Source organism: Balaenoptera acutorostrata, chromosome 18 (genome assembly GCF_949987535.1).
Source record: "Balaenoptera acutorostrata chromosome 18, mBalAcu1.1, whole genome shotgun sequence".
In the NCBI taxonomy this organism is placed as follows: Eukaryota; Metazoa; Chordata; class Mammalia; order Artiodactyla; family Balaenopteridae; genus Balaenoptera; species Balaenoptera acutorostrata.
Window position 1 is genome coordinate 80,611,611 of NC_080081.1, and position 17,286 is coordinate 80,628,896.

Consider the following 17,286-nt stretch of genomic DNA (forward strand, 5'->3'; position numbering starts at 1 on the left):
CACAGGAGAATAGTTACCAAAGTATGAATAAAAACCTTGATTTTACATAGGACATAGGGGAAACAAAATCAGAACACTTACGAGATTTTAGCTCATCTAACACCAGAAGATCTTCATCAAGCTGCCTCGTTCTGACCCAGTGTTTCCAGGCGTTTACCCCGTACGTGTACTTGAAAGGGAAGCTGCATTCCGAGTTGTCAGAACTGTCGTCATGACACTGGTACCCTGACACTGCCTTCCTCTTGGCTCCCTGGTAGTAAAACACCACTGTCAAATCTTCTTTTTCTTAAGCCTATATTATTTCATGACTTTATGTAAGCCATCTCTCAACAAATGCACATTACAAAGAAATATATTTACATGATCAGAACTGACTGGAATTTCTGATCTGAGAACAGTTACCTATGACATTACTTGAAACCTCTCTCCAGGAATGCTGTATTTCTGCATAAACTACTTGGTACAACAAAATCATATTAACTACTGCTGTGAGTTGAGAGTCACTGATGATGAGAAAATACATAAAAAACAATTAAAATCTGAAATAGAAGGATTCCAAATGTTAATGTAAGAGAGAAACTGAAGAACTTCTTGAAGACTCCACCTCATAGGAGATGACTCCTCAACTCCTTTCCACTTTCTTGATGGTACTGTTTGCTGTACAAAAATTTTAAATTTGGATATAACCCAATTCATCTATTTTTTCCTTTTGTTCCTGTGCTTTTGGTGTCGCATCTAAGAAACAGTGTCTAACCCAAGTTAATGAAGATTTAGGCCTATGTTTTCTTCTGAGTTTTAGAATTTCAGTTCTTACATTTAGATTTTTGACTCATTTTGAGTTCATTTTTGTGTGTGGTGTCAAGTAAGAGTCCAATTTCATTCTACTGCAGGTACTCACTCCTTTTCAATTTTTCCTTTCTTTCTTTTTTGGAGAAATTTGTGAAAGTCATCTTTTTTTTTAAAACCTTGCTTTACGTTGGAAATCAGAAATACAGAAAGTTGTTAATAAAATGTTCAGAACAACGATATCCGTTCGTACATTTAGATTTGGGATCCCTGAATGACTGAATTGTCTAGCACGTCTTCCTATGTGCTGGGATGCTTCAATGAGACCAGATATAACAAACTGTGTACCTCAACCTCATCAAAAGTAACAATGGAAAAAACAGCTCCCTAGAAAATAGTCTCACAGTTGTTGTCTAATAATTGAATTTACTTTTTTAGCAAATATGTAAACCTTTTATCAATGACCACCTTTTATCAAGATAAAAATTAAAAATAAAAAGTTGCAATAATATTCACTCTTCTATGAAACTATGACTAAATAGGATATATTTTTATTACCTAGAAATGAAGTAATAAAAGCTTTACCTCTTAAGTCTTTTTAATTCCAGAAAACAAAGTACCTTCCCACATTCTCAGGCACAACTGAAGCTCAAGTACCCTTGCCCTCTACTACACAGAGACAGGACATGAATGCAAGAATACTGTTACGTTTCATTACCTTTTTTTTAGATCGAGGTCTAGGCTGTTCCTCATATTCTTCTCCAAAAACAGGTGGTAATAAAAACTCATTTTCCATATCAAGCTCCTCAGCAGCTGACAATTGAAACAGAAGAACTTTCATTTCAAACATAATAGCACAGACTTACGCTATATAAACTCAGCCAACGAAGGACCACCCACTGAATGCGCACAAGCACCATGCACAGGGCAGCCTGTGCTGGGTGGAGAACAAACCATTTTCTCTACCTAACCTGGTCTGTAAGTTCTGATAACGCCTGTTCATACTCTTAAAACACATGTACAATGCGTATCAACACAGAATTTTGTGGAAGTGTGTGATAGAAAAATTACTAAAACCTGAAATTTAATTATAAGATCTAAATGGTCTCAGTACAAATCTGTTTCAATCTATTAAATCTTTTCCAATGTAAAAGGCTTTACATTCTATTCAATACACTTATTGGCCATCGATACAGAAAATAAACAATGAAAAACAGAACACATTTCTTTTACAACAAAAGACCTGAAAATATTTGTTTTCCTTTGAAGGTTAACTTAATTTTCAAAAAGATTTTAAGAAAAATACTATCAATATTTTATTTAAATTTTTAAAAAGACACCAACACTTCTATATCTGTAAAAGTTTCTATAATGAATTAGTTTTAAGAAAGTTTCTTTTTAAGGCTCTGGGAAATTCCTTTTAAGTTCCTACAATTCAACATATGCTTCATTTTGGAAGTTAACTGCTGAGTTTTATCTGGATAAAAAAGAAAAGACCAATAATAACAGTACAGGCAATGACATGAACATTAGATTGTTAATGATCATAACCACGATTATGACACCATAACTAAAGTGCAGAACCACACTTCGCACCGAAAGAACAAAACAGCATTTTTACTACCTCTGGGGAAATCTATTTCAATGTCCAAATGTGGTTCATATGGTACATCAGGCATGTTGGACTGTGTCTCTGGGTCAGAGTTCTTCAAGAGATCTGAACCAATTATGTCCGTTTCAATAATTACACCTGTAATCAAGCCATAATATCATCAGAAATCAAAATAGAAAACTGCAACAATACCTACATATAATCTGGCAAAAGCCATTTAATTGTAAATGCAAAATAGGAATCCTTATATTAATATGTACAAAACGAAAAAGCATGCAGCTACCTTGAAATGTAAGCTACTATAAACTTTGTATTAGATAATCATGAATACACAAAAACTTTCAATCTTGTAAGTTTTGACTGCCCCTCTACAAAGTTAAAAAGCATGCTTCAATAGTAAAACAACTCTGTAGAGTGTTTCTAACAGCAATCTCTTGTCAAAAATAAACTTACGAGCATGGATAACTGTAATTTTCAACATTCTTTTTGAATTGTGACCTAGGTTTTCACATCATTCAATATATGCTTATTCACAACTGGCTTCGAACGTTTTGATCGGTTGCTTTAAACACGTTTGTACTGCAACCCAGTGAGAAAGGCATTTTATTGAGTTCAGGGTAGTGGTGGGCAACAGAGACACATGCATACACACTGGAAACAAAAGTTTCACAAAACAATACCCTTTCTAGGAGGGATTCATGCTGACATATTTTTTCCGTTTCTTTCTTTTTAAAAAAAAAACAAAACAAAAAACCCCCCCAGAAAACACTGGTTGCAACCCACTAAATTCATTTCACACTGCCTAACAGAGTGCTTCCCAAACACTGTCACCCACGAGACGCACTGTGCTCTGGGTGAGGGGGAGCAGGAAGCTCAGGGTGGCCCCGGTGGGCTGAGGCCGGAGAAGCATTCCCAGAGACACACGTCCTGCTACACCGTTTGCCAAGCACTGCCCTAGCAGAAGTTAGGACAAACGCTGGCTTAGATAATGCAACTTACTTTCTTAGTATAAATCAATAAAACAACATTGGGGATAACCATCATAAAATAAAGAGTTTGAATTATAAAAGCCTACTACAACTTAGTTTTGTGTCTGAGCTCGTCCACTGAAACGAGAATAACTTAGAGTCGATTTTACAAGTTAAATCCTGTTAGCAATTAAAACAGGGACCGTACGAGTTCCTGGGCTCAACATCGGAGAGCACCTGCTAGATACAGTGCGGGCCTCATAACCCGAAATCCACTTTTACTGCCGCCTGCCCACACCCGCTCAGGCTGAAGCACAGCGACAGCCCGGCCTCGCTCTAACAGCGGCCCCCAACCCCGATGTCGCCCCCCACCGCGCCCCCCAGCAGCGGGGGACTCACTGTGGATGTCGGCGCCCTCTGCCTTGCCCTCGTCCTCAGCCACGTCGGCCACTGTCGGCAGCTCTGCGCCCAGGGCATCTGCAGAGACGGTGCTTTTGAGCTCCTGGGCTGCCGCGGGGACCTTCTCACTGCTGGCCGAGGGGGCGGGCAGAAACACGGGGACCGGCACCTGAGTAAGCAAAGGGCTGACTGTCAGGCTCACGCAACACTACAAGGTATTTCTCCAAACTGAAAATCGCTCTGACACATGATCTACCTCATAATGCTGCGTTGGTTAAAAGTTCTGGAAAGAACACGTATGTTAAGTATCACAAAGAAAGCCCCGAATACAAGCAACTACTTTTCGAAGTAACAATTAAAGTAATTTCTGAGGCATTTCTGTCGCCAGGGGACTACAGTACAGTAGCCAAGCCCTGACACAGTGTCCCCAGCACTGCAGGGGTGACATTCATATGAGCCTCCATTCCATGTATCAGTTGTAAACCTTATGGTTCACAAATCTTTCGTTCTAAAATGAACACAAATATGTTTACACAGTATGTGTAAAGCAGGTGCAGACATCAGCTGAACTTCACTCTCAAGGACGAGCACTTACCTGATTACACACAGAGCACCCCTGGCAAAGCCTCAACCAGACCCAAGTGTACTGCTGAAGAAAAGCCAAGCCTCCACCCTCTGTCCCACCAGCGTCACTGAAGTAGTCACTGCCACCCCAGTGCTGCCCCGCCTGCACCTGAGAGATCTCAGGAGGAAGGGGAGCTGAAAGTCTGACTTACGGGCACAGGAACGGTCATGGGCACGGGGATGCTCTGGCTGTACATGTGCATGGGCACCGGCACGTACACGGGCACTGGGATGGGCACCGGGACGTACTCTGTCCTCCACTCACCATCTGGGGGGACAGAACGTGTTCAAGGAGCAACGTCAACCATGACCACCACTTAAACACAGCTGCTCAGTCAAAGTAATTTGATAACAAAGAAAAATTTAAGTGCCTCAGTACCCATTTAAAAGAAGTTCCCAGTTTTCACAAAATTAGGTAAGTTAAAAACAACAGGGACTTCCCTGGCAGTCCGATGGTTAAGACTGCACGCTTCCACTGCAGGGGGCACAGGTTCCACCTCTGGTCAGGGAACTAAGATCCCACATGCCGCGCGGCGTAGCCAAAAACCAACCAACCAACCAACCAAAAACAACAAAACTGAATGCAGTAGCTGTCCTAAGTTATAGACAGCACAAGCAGAATTTAGACCTTTTTTTTTTTGGCCACGTGGCATGTGGGGATCCGACCAGGGATGGAACCTGCGCCCCCTGCATTGGAAGAGCGGAGTCTTAACCACTGGACCTCCAGGGAAGTCCCTAGACTTTTTTAAAATAGAAAGAAAACATCTTTTAAAGTATTATATGGTCCCAGACACTCTCACACCCCCACAAAAAGGTTTACTTAATCAAACAATCAGAATACAGCTAACATTTAAATTTGATGAAAATACCTATCTGAATGATTTCAACTCATTCTGACAAGGAAACAAAATAGTTACGGTTATAGACCGCACTCAAAAGAGATGGTTTTCTCAGAAGAGCACTGTAACTTTAGTGGGTCTTGGCCCCCAAGGAAATTTTTGATACAGCGTTTTATCACTGGTGATGTAACTTGCAGGCCTTCGTTAGAGATTGATCTTTATTAATGATTTTTAATGACATGCTGTATTCTAAAGGCATATCTAAAACCAGATAAGCAAAATCAACAGAAAGTAACAAAGTGACCCAACAAATCTATTCTGTAGCCCATTATTTGAGAAAAGCATGGATTTCACTCAGCAAGTGTCAGGATGCAAGTCACCTGTCTGACAAGACTTGCTCTGCATGTGCGGTTTGCAGTAAGTTGCCTTCGTCATGGTCAAAGGTTTGCACAGAACTGCCTTGTTCTTCATCTCCTTGTTGGGGGTTGGAGAAGGGGGTGGTGCTGAGCCCTACAGAAAAGCAAAGAGAAACATTTTTATTTCTGCCTCTAATTTTTATTACTGTATGCTGTTAATAATATCTGGTTTCTAGGTCCAGCAGGGGGAACACACAAAAGTGGAAGAATATAACCAATTTATGCTGTTTCTACTATGTTTACCAAAATCTTAATCTGGAAGGATCAACATGAATCTATCCCAACTATTGGCGAAGCAGTAGTAATCGTTCATTCTACAGATTTGTGTTTTTCGAAGGATACCACAGCATACTTTTAAAAATAACATAAAAGTCTCACTTTTAAGTAAAAAAGCAAGGTTGTTAACCTGAATTTTGAAAATAATTAGACTCTTATTATGGCTTTCTGATACTCTAGCCCTCTCTACTGCATAAACTGCTTATACGTGGTGCTAAATTTGAAAAGAAAAATGATGAAAATTATTACCAAAAATGTTATCAAACTTTGTGTTTCCTCTGTCCCAACCACTGCAATTTTAAGACCGTCTCCTCTCGATACACTCAGATGTTTCAGTCTGTTCACCACAGTACCGTTTACACCACAGAAACACACACACGCTGTAAAGCAAGCTGCAGCTCCGTGCCTAAGAGGCGACACGAAGGTGCTGTGCACACCACCTACCGCTACGGGGAAAACGACACAATTCAGAGTTCCGGGTCTTCGGGTGCCAAGCGCACACAGCTCCTGCGCACACTGAACCCTCGCTCCCTAACGGAACTCACTCCGCACGCGCCGGACGGCCCCCCGCCCCCGCCCCTCCCCGCGCACGCAGGCGCAGCAGGCGCAGCAGGCGGAGCCCGAGTCCCGGAAAGCAAGGGCGCCCCGCGCCGCCGATCGGCTGCGCTGTGTGGGGGAACCCGCGCGTCCCGGCGGGACTCGCGTTAGAAACGAAGCCCGCGTGGTCTCCCGGCGCTTCGCCCGGGCCTCTCCCGGCCCCGCGGCAGGACCCCAGGGCAGTATCTCAGCCGCGGTCAGGGCACAACTCCGGGGGTCTCGGGTCGTCTTCCAGCAGCGATTCTGCGGCTTTCCTCTGCCATCTTGTCCTGTCTCCCCGCTAGGCTTGGCCACCTTTTCTGCCACAACCGCCTCCACTCATCTGTGTGCGATGCGCACCATGTTTTCAACGCTCCTCTTTTTATTTTCTGTTAACACCTTCAAAGACGGACATTTTCCACGCAGCCTCGTCAAACATCTTCCAACGCCACTCATTTCCCGAGCGGCCTCCTGATGCTGCGCCGGGCGGGGCCCGTCCCCGGGGTCCTCGCTGCAACTGGGCCTTGAAAGCCCAGTGCGCCCTGCTGGGGCTGGGGGTGGGGGAGGGGGAGGGGGTACTCAGCGTCTGGGGGTGGTTTCTGAGTCCTCCACCGCAATGGATAACATCCGACAATCAAAACCCGAAAGCTCAAGGTTTTCATTTTGGAGGCCGAGTTCAACGTCTAGGATGATGCAGCTGTGAAACCAACCCCAGAATATTTCAGACACCACCCCTACTTTTTCTGTCCCGCCCCACAGACGGGCACACGGGCCAGGTTCCCCTCTAAGTGCTCGTCGTCTGGGGCTCTATGGACCAGAGGGTTGCACTTGGTCACCCTTGGCCTTGGCCCAAGAGCAAGGTCACAGAGTCTCAGAAGGATTCAAGTCAGGGCTTCGAGACCACTTGCATTCGGTAGGTTCGTTTTACCAATGACCTTGCAAAAACTAGCCAACCTGCATCTTCCTGCATCTTCCTGTAAGCGCCAGCAGCCCCCTCTACAGAGCCCAGACCTGCAGAACCCACCGGGGCCTGCACGGCCCACATTTTTCACATGTGAGTGGGCCAGCACCGGCACAAAGAGGCCACCCTTTCCCTGATCCTGGTGACAGGCTGTGAGCTGACAGTCTCACCACACTGCTGGTCACTGTGCTGTGTTGTAATCAGTCATAAGCTCACGAATCCACAAATTTAGTCACCATACCATCTTTCCCACAGCTTCCCCACGTACTAGAGTTTACCTTAGCCCTACAGACGTTGGATTTCTTATCCCTCTTTATAAATGAACCATATCGTTCATCCACGAAACTGAACTCACACAGGTCCCCCAGTCAGACACACAGCACCTTCTGGTGCTTAACCCAGCAGCAAAATCACCAACACAAAGCACAAAAATAGGAAAAACTGGCACTCGTCAGACTGCGAAGAGGGCACTTGCTTAAAGCATAAGCTGAGAGGAGCTGGTCAAGCAGCCCCAGGGGCCCACACCCCTGGACACTCACAGTCTGCACATGACCTCAACAGCTAGTGGGCACTGATTCAGGGGTGACAGACACATCTTAGAGAGCTGGCCAATTCACAAACATGAAAGGGTACTAATAAAAAACGGTATACGGTGGATCTCTCGTAAGTTTCAAGTCATGCTCATGGCCAAGGGGGCTGGTCCCGTGTGAGCTCATTCTACGCTCACCAGGATTTCCAACCCTGTGCCACGGAGCTGGTCTGACGTCACCGCCGTGCAACATCAGGCAAGTCACTTGGTCTCCTGGGCCTCAATTTTCTCAACTGTAAAGCGGGAAGAACAGTTAACAAACAGCTATTGAGTATCTACTACATACCAAACCTGGGTAAGTTGGGTCTGAACTGGGAAATACTCTAGAACCCCCTTATGAACCAGGGGTCAAAGTCACAGACATCCTAGGTTAATCGTCATTCTGCCGACAGGGCACTATATCGACTAAACTATGCCACCTGGTAAAAACCGACACTTGATAATGCTTCTTACTTTTCTGTTGGTCAACAGGCAGGATCTATACCTACTGATAATGAATTCTGAAGAAGGATCCCAAATAATGAAAATTATAATGACGAAAGCCACCACACCTCTTGAGCATTTGCTGTATGGCCAGGGACCATAAGCTATAGACCATGTCTACGTCCCCCTAAAATTCACTCAGATCTAATCCCCAAGGGGATGTCGTGTGAAGGTGTGGCCTTTAGGTGGTGATTCGGTCATGAGAGCAGAGCCCTTGTGAATGGGATCAGCGCCCCTCATAGAAGAGACCCAAAAAAAACCCCTCCCCCACGTGAGGACACACAACGAGACGGCCGTCTGGGAACCAGGAAGCAGGCCCTCAACAGACACCAGGTCTGCTGGAGCCATGATCTCAGACTTCCAGCCTCCAGAACTCCGAGAAATACCTTCTGTTGTTTAAGCTGCCTCGCTTATGGCATCCTGTTATATAATATATAGTAGCTCAAACGGACTAGGACACTATGCAAAGCACCAAAGTCACACACCTCATGAAATGAATTCTTTAACCCTCTCAGCACCACAAGGGGTAGTAGATGTTTTCTCACTCCCATTTTACAGATGAGGAAACTGAGGCTCAGAAGCTGTACAGCCCAGTGGAGGTGACAGAGCGAAGAGTTCTGAAGTCAGGGTTCAAGTGGCTTCCCCGATGCAGGCCCTATGTCTCCAACACCACACGCCCTGCCCCCGTGGGTTAGTACTCTTGGTGACGACCCCGAGGAGGTTCCGTCTTCATGCCCACATTACAAATAAGGGGAACGTCCCACAAAGAACCGTGAAGTGACTTGCCCCAAACCCTACAGCTGAGCTCTCATCCAAGGAGAAGGTGGGAGGGGCTCTACGTGACAGGAGGTGATGGCTGCAAAGGCCCGTCCTTCCATCCGTCCCATGAGGCGGCCTCAGTGCTGCTGCAGGAGAAGTGTACCTGCTTCTGTGCGGGCGGGAGGGTGTCTTGAAGCCTTGGTCAAAGCTTTGAAACAAGGTTGGGAGTTGCCTTACGGCTGCGTGCAGGTGCCAAACAGGGAGTGATCATCTTTACACTCCTCAGCATGGATCAAGTGCCTGGTTAGAATCTGACAATTCAGCTGAATACTCCTGAGTTATCTGACTTAAAAATATATTACCACAAGGTAAAGGGCAGAACAGATAGGGGAGGAAAGCAAAGAAAAAAAGCACTCTTATTTGTCTAGGATTCTAATAATAGCTATTAACATCAAAACCAAAAACTGGGAATTCCCTGGTGGTACAGTGGTTAGGACTCTGCACTTCCATTCCATTTGATCCCTGGGCGGGGGAACTAAGATCCCACCCAAAAACAAACACTGAATGGAATAATATAAAAACACCAATCTTTCATCTACATCAGAGATCCTAAACTGTGGTTACATGTTAAAATCACCTAAAGAACTTTTCAAAACTATAGAAGTTCTGAGTTGGAGCCCAGGTATTCGAAAGGTTTTGAAAACTCCCCAGGTAATTCCAATCTGTAGCCAGAGCTGGTTAACTCCTGCCCAGGACCACACGAGCAGAGGCTCACCATGATGCTGGTCAATGGCTCCCACAGAGGCCCCTGGATCAGGGTGGCTCCTGCAGGCGGGCACAAGAGGGCCAGCCCACTGTTCAGTGCAAGGCTCCTTTTATACAGAAACGGCCCCTTTCAGCCCACAAGAGCCTTGAAATGCTAATGTAAAAGCAGAATCTGATGTATTACACCAAGAGAAAGAAGAACACTACAGAAAAACAAGAAAACAGAAAAAACCCCAGGAGAAAGCATTATGGAAGAACTCCTCAAGCTTATAAACTCCCAGGGCCTGGCCCCCAGGACAGATCTCCAGACCTGTCTGAGGGGCATCCGCCTAGCCCGGCCTGCCTCCCGCTTCCCAGGATCCCCTCAGGTCCCTCCAAGTTCGGCCCCAGTGAACAGTCTGGCCAAACACGCACACCTCTGGACATTATTATTCCTCTGACTTTTCATCGTCTACTGGCAACCTTCTACTCAGCTGTTCAGAAGTTTTGTCACAGCTGCCAGGACCACATACACTCAACCATTTCAAATGCACCATTGCTACTGCCCTAAAGATGCAGCTGAGATGAGTGCTTCAATGCAAATATTTATATGTCTATCTCGCCCAATGTGGGTAAGGGCCACAATTAATTAATTCACCTTTATATTCCTTAGCAGGTAGAAAAGGACCTGTTTCTATATCGGGTAATTTAGCAGAATATGAATGCTTCAACTGTCTCAACAGAGGAAAGTAAAAAAATCTTTTATTATTACAATCAGATTAAAATGGTCTAATTACTTTTTCTCCCCACATGATGAAAGTCAGTATTTAGCACTTTACTTAAGCAATACTTACTGTCATTTTGGTTCGGGACGTCTGACAACCCTGATCTAAAAAAAAACAAATTTAAAATAAGACAAATATCACTTTCTTCAGCATTTTCTAAAACCATATTTCTCATTAATTTTTACTGATTTTTAAAATAGTTACTGAAGAAAATATATTTTAAGTTCTTTCAAGTAAAGAATATGAGATTTGAGAGCTGAAATACAGAGCTAAGTAGTGGAATTAACTCTTTCCCCATTTTGTCCCCTCAGAAAGTATACACTGCTTTGGGAGCAATACTATGTTCTTAGATTTAACTCATTTATTAAATAAGTCTAAAGGGTTTTCGTTGTTTCTCCTACCTACCCCCAGCACATACAATTTGCTGAAAATAGTTTTCATTTAAAATTGCAAGTGACACATGATAGGCAGATCAACTTTTTTACAATTTTTGTTATAATTTTGTTCAGCTTCTCTCTACCACCAAGTAGACTCTATTTTTAAACTAGCATTAAATTTTTAAGAGAATAAAACAAAAAGCAGTACATCTACAGAAACATCACTGAAGGCACTTCCACCCAGGGAAACTACAGAAGTTGCTATTAAACTATCTCTGAAATCAACTGTCTATTATCATTACCTTGAATCCAGATCTCGGGAACTAAAAACTGCTTTACAGGTTTTTCAAGGTACTACCCTCAACGATCACATACCATAATGTAAGTTTTCAGGTCCTTTCTGGGTTGTCATGTTGGGCTCGTTCTGCTGACAGTAGAAACGCAACAAGCAGTGCTGGTCGCAGAAATGCTTCATCTCCCCTCGCCACTGCACCCTCTCCCTCAGGGTGCCTTGAGATTTACAGCAGTCACACCTTGCAGCCTTGACGACAAAAGGAAGGTGTCAGACATCTCCCACAACAAGGTTTAAAAAGTCAGACATGTATTTTACAAGATGTCTAGATGTTTCAGTGACTGTTGTCAAATGTGATAAAACAATGTCTGATAAAGAAAAAATTAAAATTGTAATATAAGTCATAAACATACAGTAAAATCCACAAAAGTTTAAAAAGTAGCAATTTACCTAATTGTCAAAATCCCTTTCTATACTTACCAGAAGTCAAAGACCAGCATTACAAAGATAGGCTAACCAAAAAAAACCGAACAGTGGTAGACCAAATTGGTACGATGTATTTTTTTTTTTAGAATTTTTTTTTTTTTGATATGGACCATTTTTAAAGTCTTTATTGAATTTGTTACAATACTGCTTCTGTTTTGTTTTGGTTTTTTGGCCCGAGGTATGTGGGATCTCAGCTCCCTGACCAGGGATCGAACCCGCACCCCCTGGATTGGAAGGCAAAGTCTTAACCACTGGACCACCAGGGAAGTCCCGGTACAATGTATTTTAATATTACAAAATAATTTTGAGAGCCATAATGATAAACTGGTCGAAGTCTCCCACAATCACACTACACTGAAAATCTCTGATTAATGAACAGATTTCCCAGGTTCAACTGAGCTCATAATGGACCCATTTATACAATTGTACAGACCAGAATAATTTTGAAACCAGCTCTTATGCTGAGAAAACCATGGATGTTAATTTGAAACGTTTTGTTTCAATAGTTTAATATAATAAATTTGAAGGGCTTTAATACTGTTTTTTTTTAAAATTTATTTTTGGCTGCGTTGGTTCTTTGTTGTTGCACAGGGGCTTTCTCTAGTTGTGGTGGCTTCTCTTCTTGCGGAGCACAGGCTCTAGGTGCGCGGGCTTCAGTAGTTGTGGCTCACGGGCTCTAGAGCGCAGGCTCCAGCAGTTGCGACACACGGGCTTAGTTGCTCCGCAGCATGTGGGATCTTCCCGGACCAGGGCTCGAACCCGTGTCCCCTGCCTTGGCAGGCGGATTCTTAACCACTGCGCCACCAGGGAAGCCCCAATACTGTTTCAATAACAAGAACTTCAAGTTCATGTCTTAAAACACTCGGTATTTAATTAATTAAAAAACAATTATACTTTAAGATCACAAATGTGAACTACATCTAGGAAAACAATCAGCCCTAACTAGTCTACAACTTAATATGCAAAATAAAACCAACTAAAATTCATACATAAAAAGTTATACTTCATGATGGTGAACCAATTAATCTAGGGACAGATTTTTGAGAGATTCCATTTTACCTAGATTTTGCCCATTTTCACTATTTCTTAACATCTTGATCAATGAGGGAGCCAAAAGGTATAACAATCAATTTCAAATATAGTACCTTTCATAATTAAGTTTTTTATCTACTTACAGTAGAAATAAATTACTGTAATTTTAAAAATTGCCCTTTAGTTTAGCCACCAACTTAGAAGTTCTGACAAAGCAGTAAATGTCAAGTACTTGGTAGCTGGTAACAGTCACAGCTGTGGCTTTCCCTCACTGCGCTCATCACCTAGACTTTTATACTGTGGGTTTGGAAACCACTCACTTTATGTCTCCACAGGAGTCCCGTGAATCAACACTACAACAAATTCCTGGCTGGCACATGAACACAGGGCTGTGTGGGTAAACAGGTCTTAGGTCACAGACATACCCCAGGGTCAGAACACAGGCTCTTTATTTCTCCAGGTCAGGGATTTCTCCTGCCGAATAAATGTTAAACCAATGAAGATTTGCAGTATAAATTATGACTATTAAGTGATGCCAATATCGCATCTCTTGTCCGAAAACTTGTGAGTTTAAATGTTATACTGCTGGTAATATAACATGGTAATCTCAATAATATTAGCACTCACTATCAACCAGGTCCTAGTTTACTCAATAATAAAAAAAGTCCCTACGTAAAACTCTCACCAGCAAAGACTGTTCTTTAAAATAATCATTGAAGTGCTCCAGGTTTCCGGGATTTTTTCCTTTTTATACTTTATACTCAAAGAAAAGCCAAAGCACCACGGGAGGAACTGAGTCTAAACAGTCAACAACACAGCAAAAGTGAAGATGAGACCTGAAAACAAAGGCCAGGCTGCCCTCTCCATTCCACAAGCCTCACAACAGGGTGGGAAACTGAAGTCCCAATACAGTAAGTGACTTCTTAGGGCCAAGTGCCAAAGTGCAGAGGCAGGATTCAAAGCAGACAGTCCAAGTTAAAACCAAGGCTTTATTTAGTGCACCAAGTTACAAAGACAATGGAAAAACAAATGAGTTAATATGAATAACTAGAAATAAAAATCCTAACAGATGTAAAATGCTGCAAGAAGGTTCTCAGCGTAACATCTAAAACCCAAATCAATTTGTATACAATTTGTATCTGTATACAACGTACTGTGCTGACTCTTTGTTTACGGTAATATTTCCACTTACACAATAATTTAATAGGCCTAGAGCCTACAACCAAGCACATTCCACCCAAAGAATCTGAACAATAAAATCGCTTCATTATTTTATAATTACAGACATTTGGAATTCTGTCCTAACAACACTTTAAGCTCCTTTCTTCCAGGAAGTTCAAAACAAATTTAGATGATTTCATTAAAAAAAAAAAAAAAGGAGCAAGATTAGTGCTAATTTGCAAATGGCAACAAAATATGTATGTATTTTTTCAGGAAAAAGGATAATAACAGAACTCAATACTAATTCAAGCTTAATACCATAATCAAAATTTTAGAGGTTATGAACCTCTTGTTTTTTGGCTTGTTTTTTCCTTTTGCAGCCACTCATACAAACTCCTGGTAAAGTGTCTGAAACCACGCTAAATGGAAAATCTCATTAATGCCCATCATTCGTTCCCGACACCGACACCACTACCTCCTACTCACGAGACAGGACTCTTAGGAAAGCTTAACATTCCTACAGCGTAAGAACTGAAGTGTGACACATGTTTCTGGTTTAACAAACACTTCGTGGTTTTCCTGTCTGTGAAAAATCAAGGGTTGTGTATTATTTTGAGGAGGAAAAAAAAAAAAACAGTTACTGATTCAAACAATCTAAATTAATAGGCAGGTACTAACTAAACTCAATTCAAAAACCTGATAATAGGGACTTCCCTGGTGGCCCAGTGGTTAAGACTCTGCGCTCCCAATGCAGGGGGCCCGGGTTCGATCCCTGGTCAGGGAACTAAATCCCACATGCATGCTGCAACTAAGAGTTCGTATGCCACGACTAAGCAGCTGACGAGCCGCAACTAAGACCTGGTGCAACCAAATAAAGATAAATTAAAATAAATAAAATTTAAAAAAAAAAACAAAAAAAACCTGATAATAAAACCGCTCAGCTAATCCAGGAGCCTCCTCTGCAGTAACTGAGGAAAGGTCATTGGACCGACACTGACACAGCCCCTTACCTGTCTTGGACAGTTTGAGTTGATGTATACACATCCTTGTAACCTTCCACCCTCTTGTTGCCCACTTCCCCAATCAGACCTAATTTTGCAAGGGGGAACCATGAACAAAATGAAACAGGGGATTTTATAGTCATTTATTTAAAAAAAGAATGCAGTAATAAAAGATTGGGCACTGGATACTATGCAAAGCATTCAAGTGATAAGAATTCTTCAGTTACCCAAAGGTACATTTAAAGCGAGAATATTAGTTATTTCCTTTCGAAACTTAATGTCAAAAACAATGAATGATTTTCTAAAATCAATATTTCTGGCAGTTTATAGACAAAAAAGAAAAACGTAGAAGCCCCAAAATATTTTTCATTCAGGTATCCTTTTATGAATAAGGCTTATTAAAATGTAATTATTAATTTGATTACAGCCCAAAGTCATGCTGTTCGACTGTTGGGGCATTTGCACTGAAGAATTTAACACTGTCACCCTTCACTACTGGTTTTTAAGGCAAATCAAAGCCTGTATTAGGGCTTCCCTGGTGGCTCAGTGGTTAAGAATCTGCCTGCCAAGGCAGGGGACACGGGTTCGAGCCCTGGTCCGGGAAGATCCCACATGCCACAAAGCAGCTAAGCCCGTGCACCCCAACTGCTGAGCCTGCACTCTAGAGCCCGTGAGCCACAACTACTGAGCCCGCGAGCCACGACTGAGCCCACATGCCACAACTACTTAAGCCCACGCGCCTAGAGCCCGTGCTCCGCAAGAGAAGCCACTGCAATGAGAAACCTGCGCACTGCAACGAAGAGTAGCCCCCGCTCGCCGCGACTAGAGAAAACCCGCGTGCAGCAATGAAGACCCAACGCAGGCAAAAAAAAAAAAAAAAAAAAGCCTGTATTAAAAAACTGTACTAGCTTTTATTCTATTACAATACTAAATCCTTTTTCTCCAAACAATTTAAACTTATAGAAATGAAAAGAACTATCCTCCCACCTGGTTTCACACTATGCCTGGAAACATTAACTTTGAGGAAAAGTAAAACCTACTTCCTTCTAAAGAGTTATCTGGGAGAAGAAAAAAACATTAATTTTATTCTCAGCGTTTTTTGGTTGCATGATTTCAATGGCTTTTGTATTCTAATTTTGAAGAGAAGGTATTTAATTAACCTCTATTTTAAATCCAAAAGCAAACCATTTTACAGGCCTGAAGACACAGATTATTCAAAATGTCTTGTCAAGTTAAACAAACATAGGCGTAAATTTTAAAAATATAATATCAAATACTTAAATTTAAACAAACAAAAATGTAAAGCTCTTGAGACTGTAGGTAAATACGGCGTGTGCTCCTCTGTGGCGGCAGCAGCTGGGCTGGCTGCTCTCGTTGTAAACATTCCTTGATGAGGCACTTTTTATAGATTATGGGTCACATTTTCTAATGAACTAAAATCTAAAATTCTGAGTTCTTAAATTTAAAAAGTGGAAGGGGAAAGAAGGTCAGGAAAAAAATCATAATTTGGTTGGGACTCAATTTAACACATTTTCAAGATGACCATGTAATGGCAACAGCGGATGAGGGGACTCGTGAGAAACGTCAGAAAAGACAGCTGCTCGAGCAGGAAGCACAGAACACAGGGATTCTCTGACTCAGCACGGGCTGCCTCTACACAGGGCCCAATTAACTAGGAAGGGCAACCGTTCCCTCATTTTGAGGGTTGCAGTCCTATTGATTACGTTAAAACTCATCACTGTTGCTTGCTTTACAAATTCCTACCATGCGTCTTTACTCCTCAGATGAGTGCAGTTTGTAATAATGCTATTGTATATATTATACAAAGATTTGTGGGGTTTAAAGTAAGACAAGGAATAATAAAAACGTTTAATGTACAGAGTACTGACATTAAACATAAACAGGTAATTGTCACTAGTTATTTAACTCTCTGAAATGCTCTGCCTCGTTGACATTTCATCATTGAACTCATAAACCATTAGCTGCGATTACCCTTTAAACAGGAAACTGGACCACGTGGCACCATCGAGAATAATTTGGTCTTCTGCCAAAGAACACTTCTTTGCTTCCCAAAAAAGAAAAAAAGGAAACCAAAAGATTTCTCTCTTTTAATTATAAGT

At 42.3% G+C, this 17,286-nt stretch overlaps 1 protein-coding gene across 4 annotated transcripts in view; it reads right to left on the bottom strand.

Annotated features, from left to right (window-relative positions):
* ZMYM2 (zinc finger MYM-type containing 2) overlaps nucleotides 1-17,286 on the bottom strand; it is a 101,535-nt gene that overhangs the window by 21,545 nt on the left and 62,704 nt on the right. For all 4 annotated transcript variants that reach the window (XR_009005860.1, XM_057532536.1, XM_057532535.1 and 1 more), the window contains 8 exons: nucleotides 11,570-11,735; nucleotides 10,887-10,921; nucleotides 5,609-5,738; nucleotides 4,542-4,657; nucleotides 3,766-3,934; nucleotides 2,411-2,536; nucleotides 1,505-1,599; nucleotides 82-250 (listed from right to left, as the gene is read on the bottom strand). Coding sequence is in view for 3 of the 4 variants with exons in the window: in XM_057532536.1 (XP_057388519.1) it covers nucleotides 82-250; nucleotides 1,505-1,599; nucleotides 2,411-2,536; nucleotides 3,766-3,934; nucleotides 4,542-4,657; nucleotides 5,609-5,738; nucleotides 10,887-10,921; nucleotides 11,570-11,735 (1,006 nt within the window). In the remaining variant the exon portion in view is untranslated. The remainder of the gene's footprint in view (nucleotides 1-81; nucleotides 251-1,504; nucleotides 1,600-2,410; nucleotides 2,537-3,765; nucleotides 3,935-4,541; nucleotides 4,658-5,608; nucleotides 5,739-10,886; nucleotides 10,922-11,569; nucleotides 11,736-17,286) is intronic.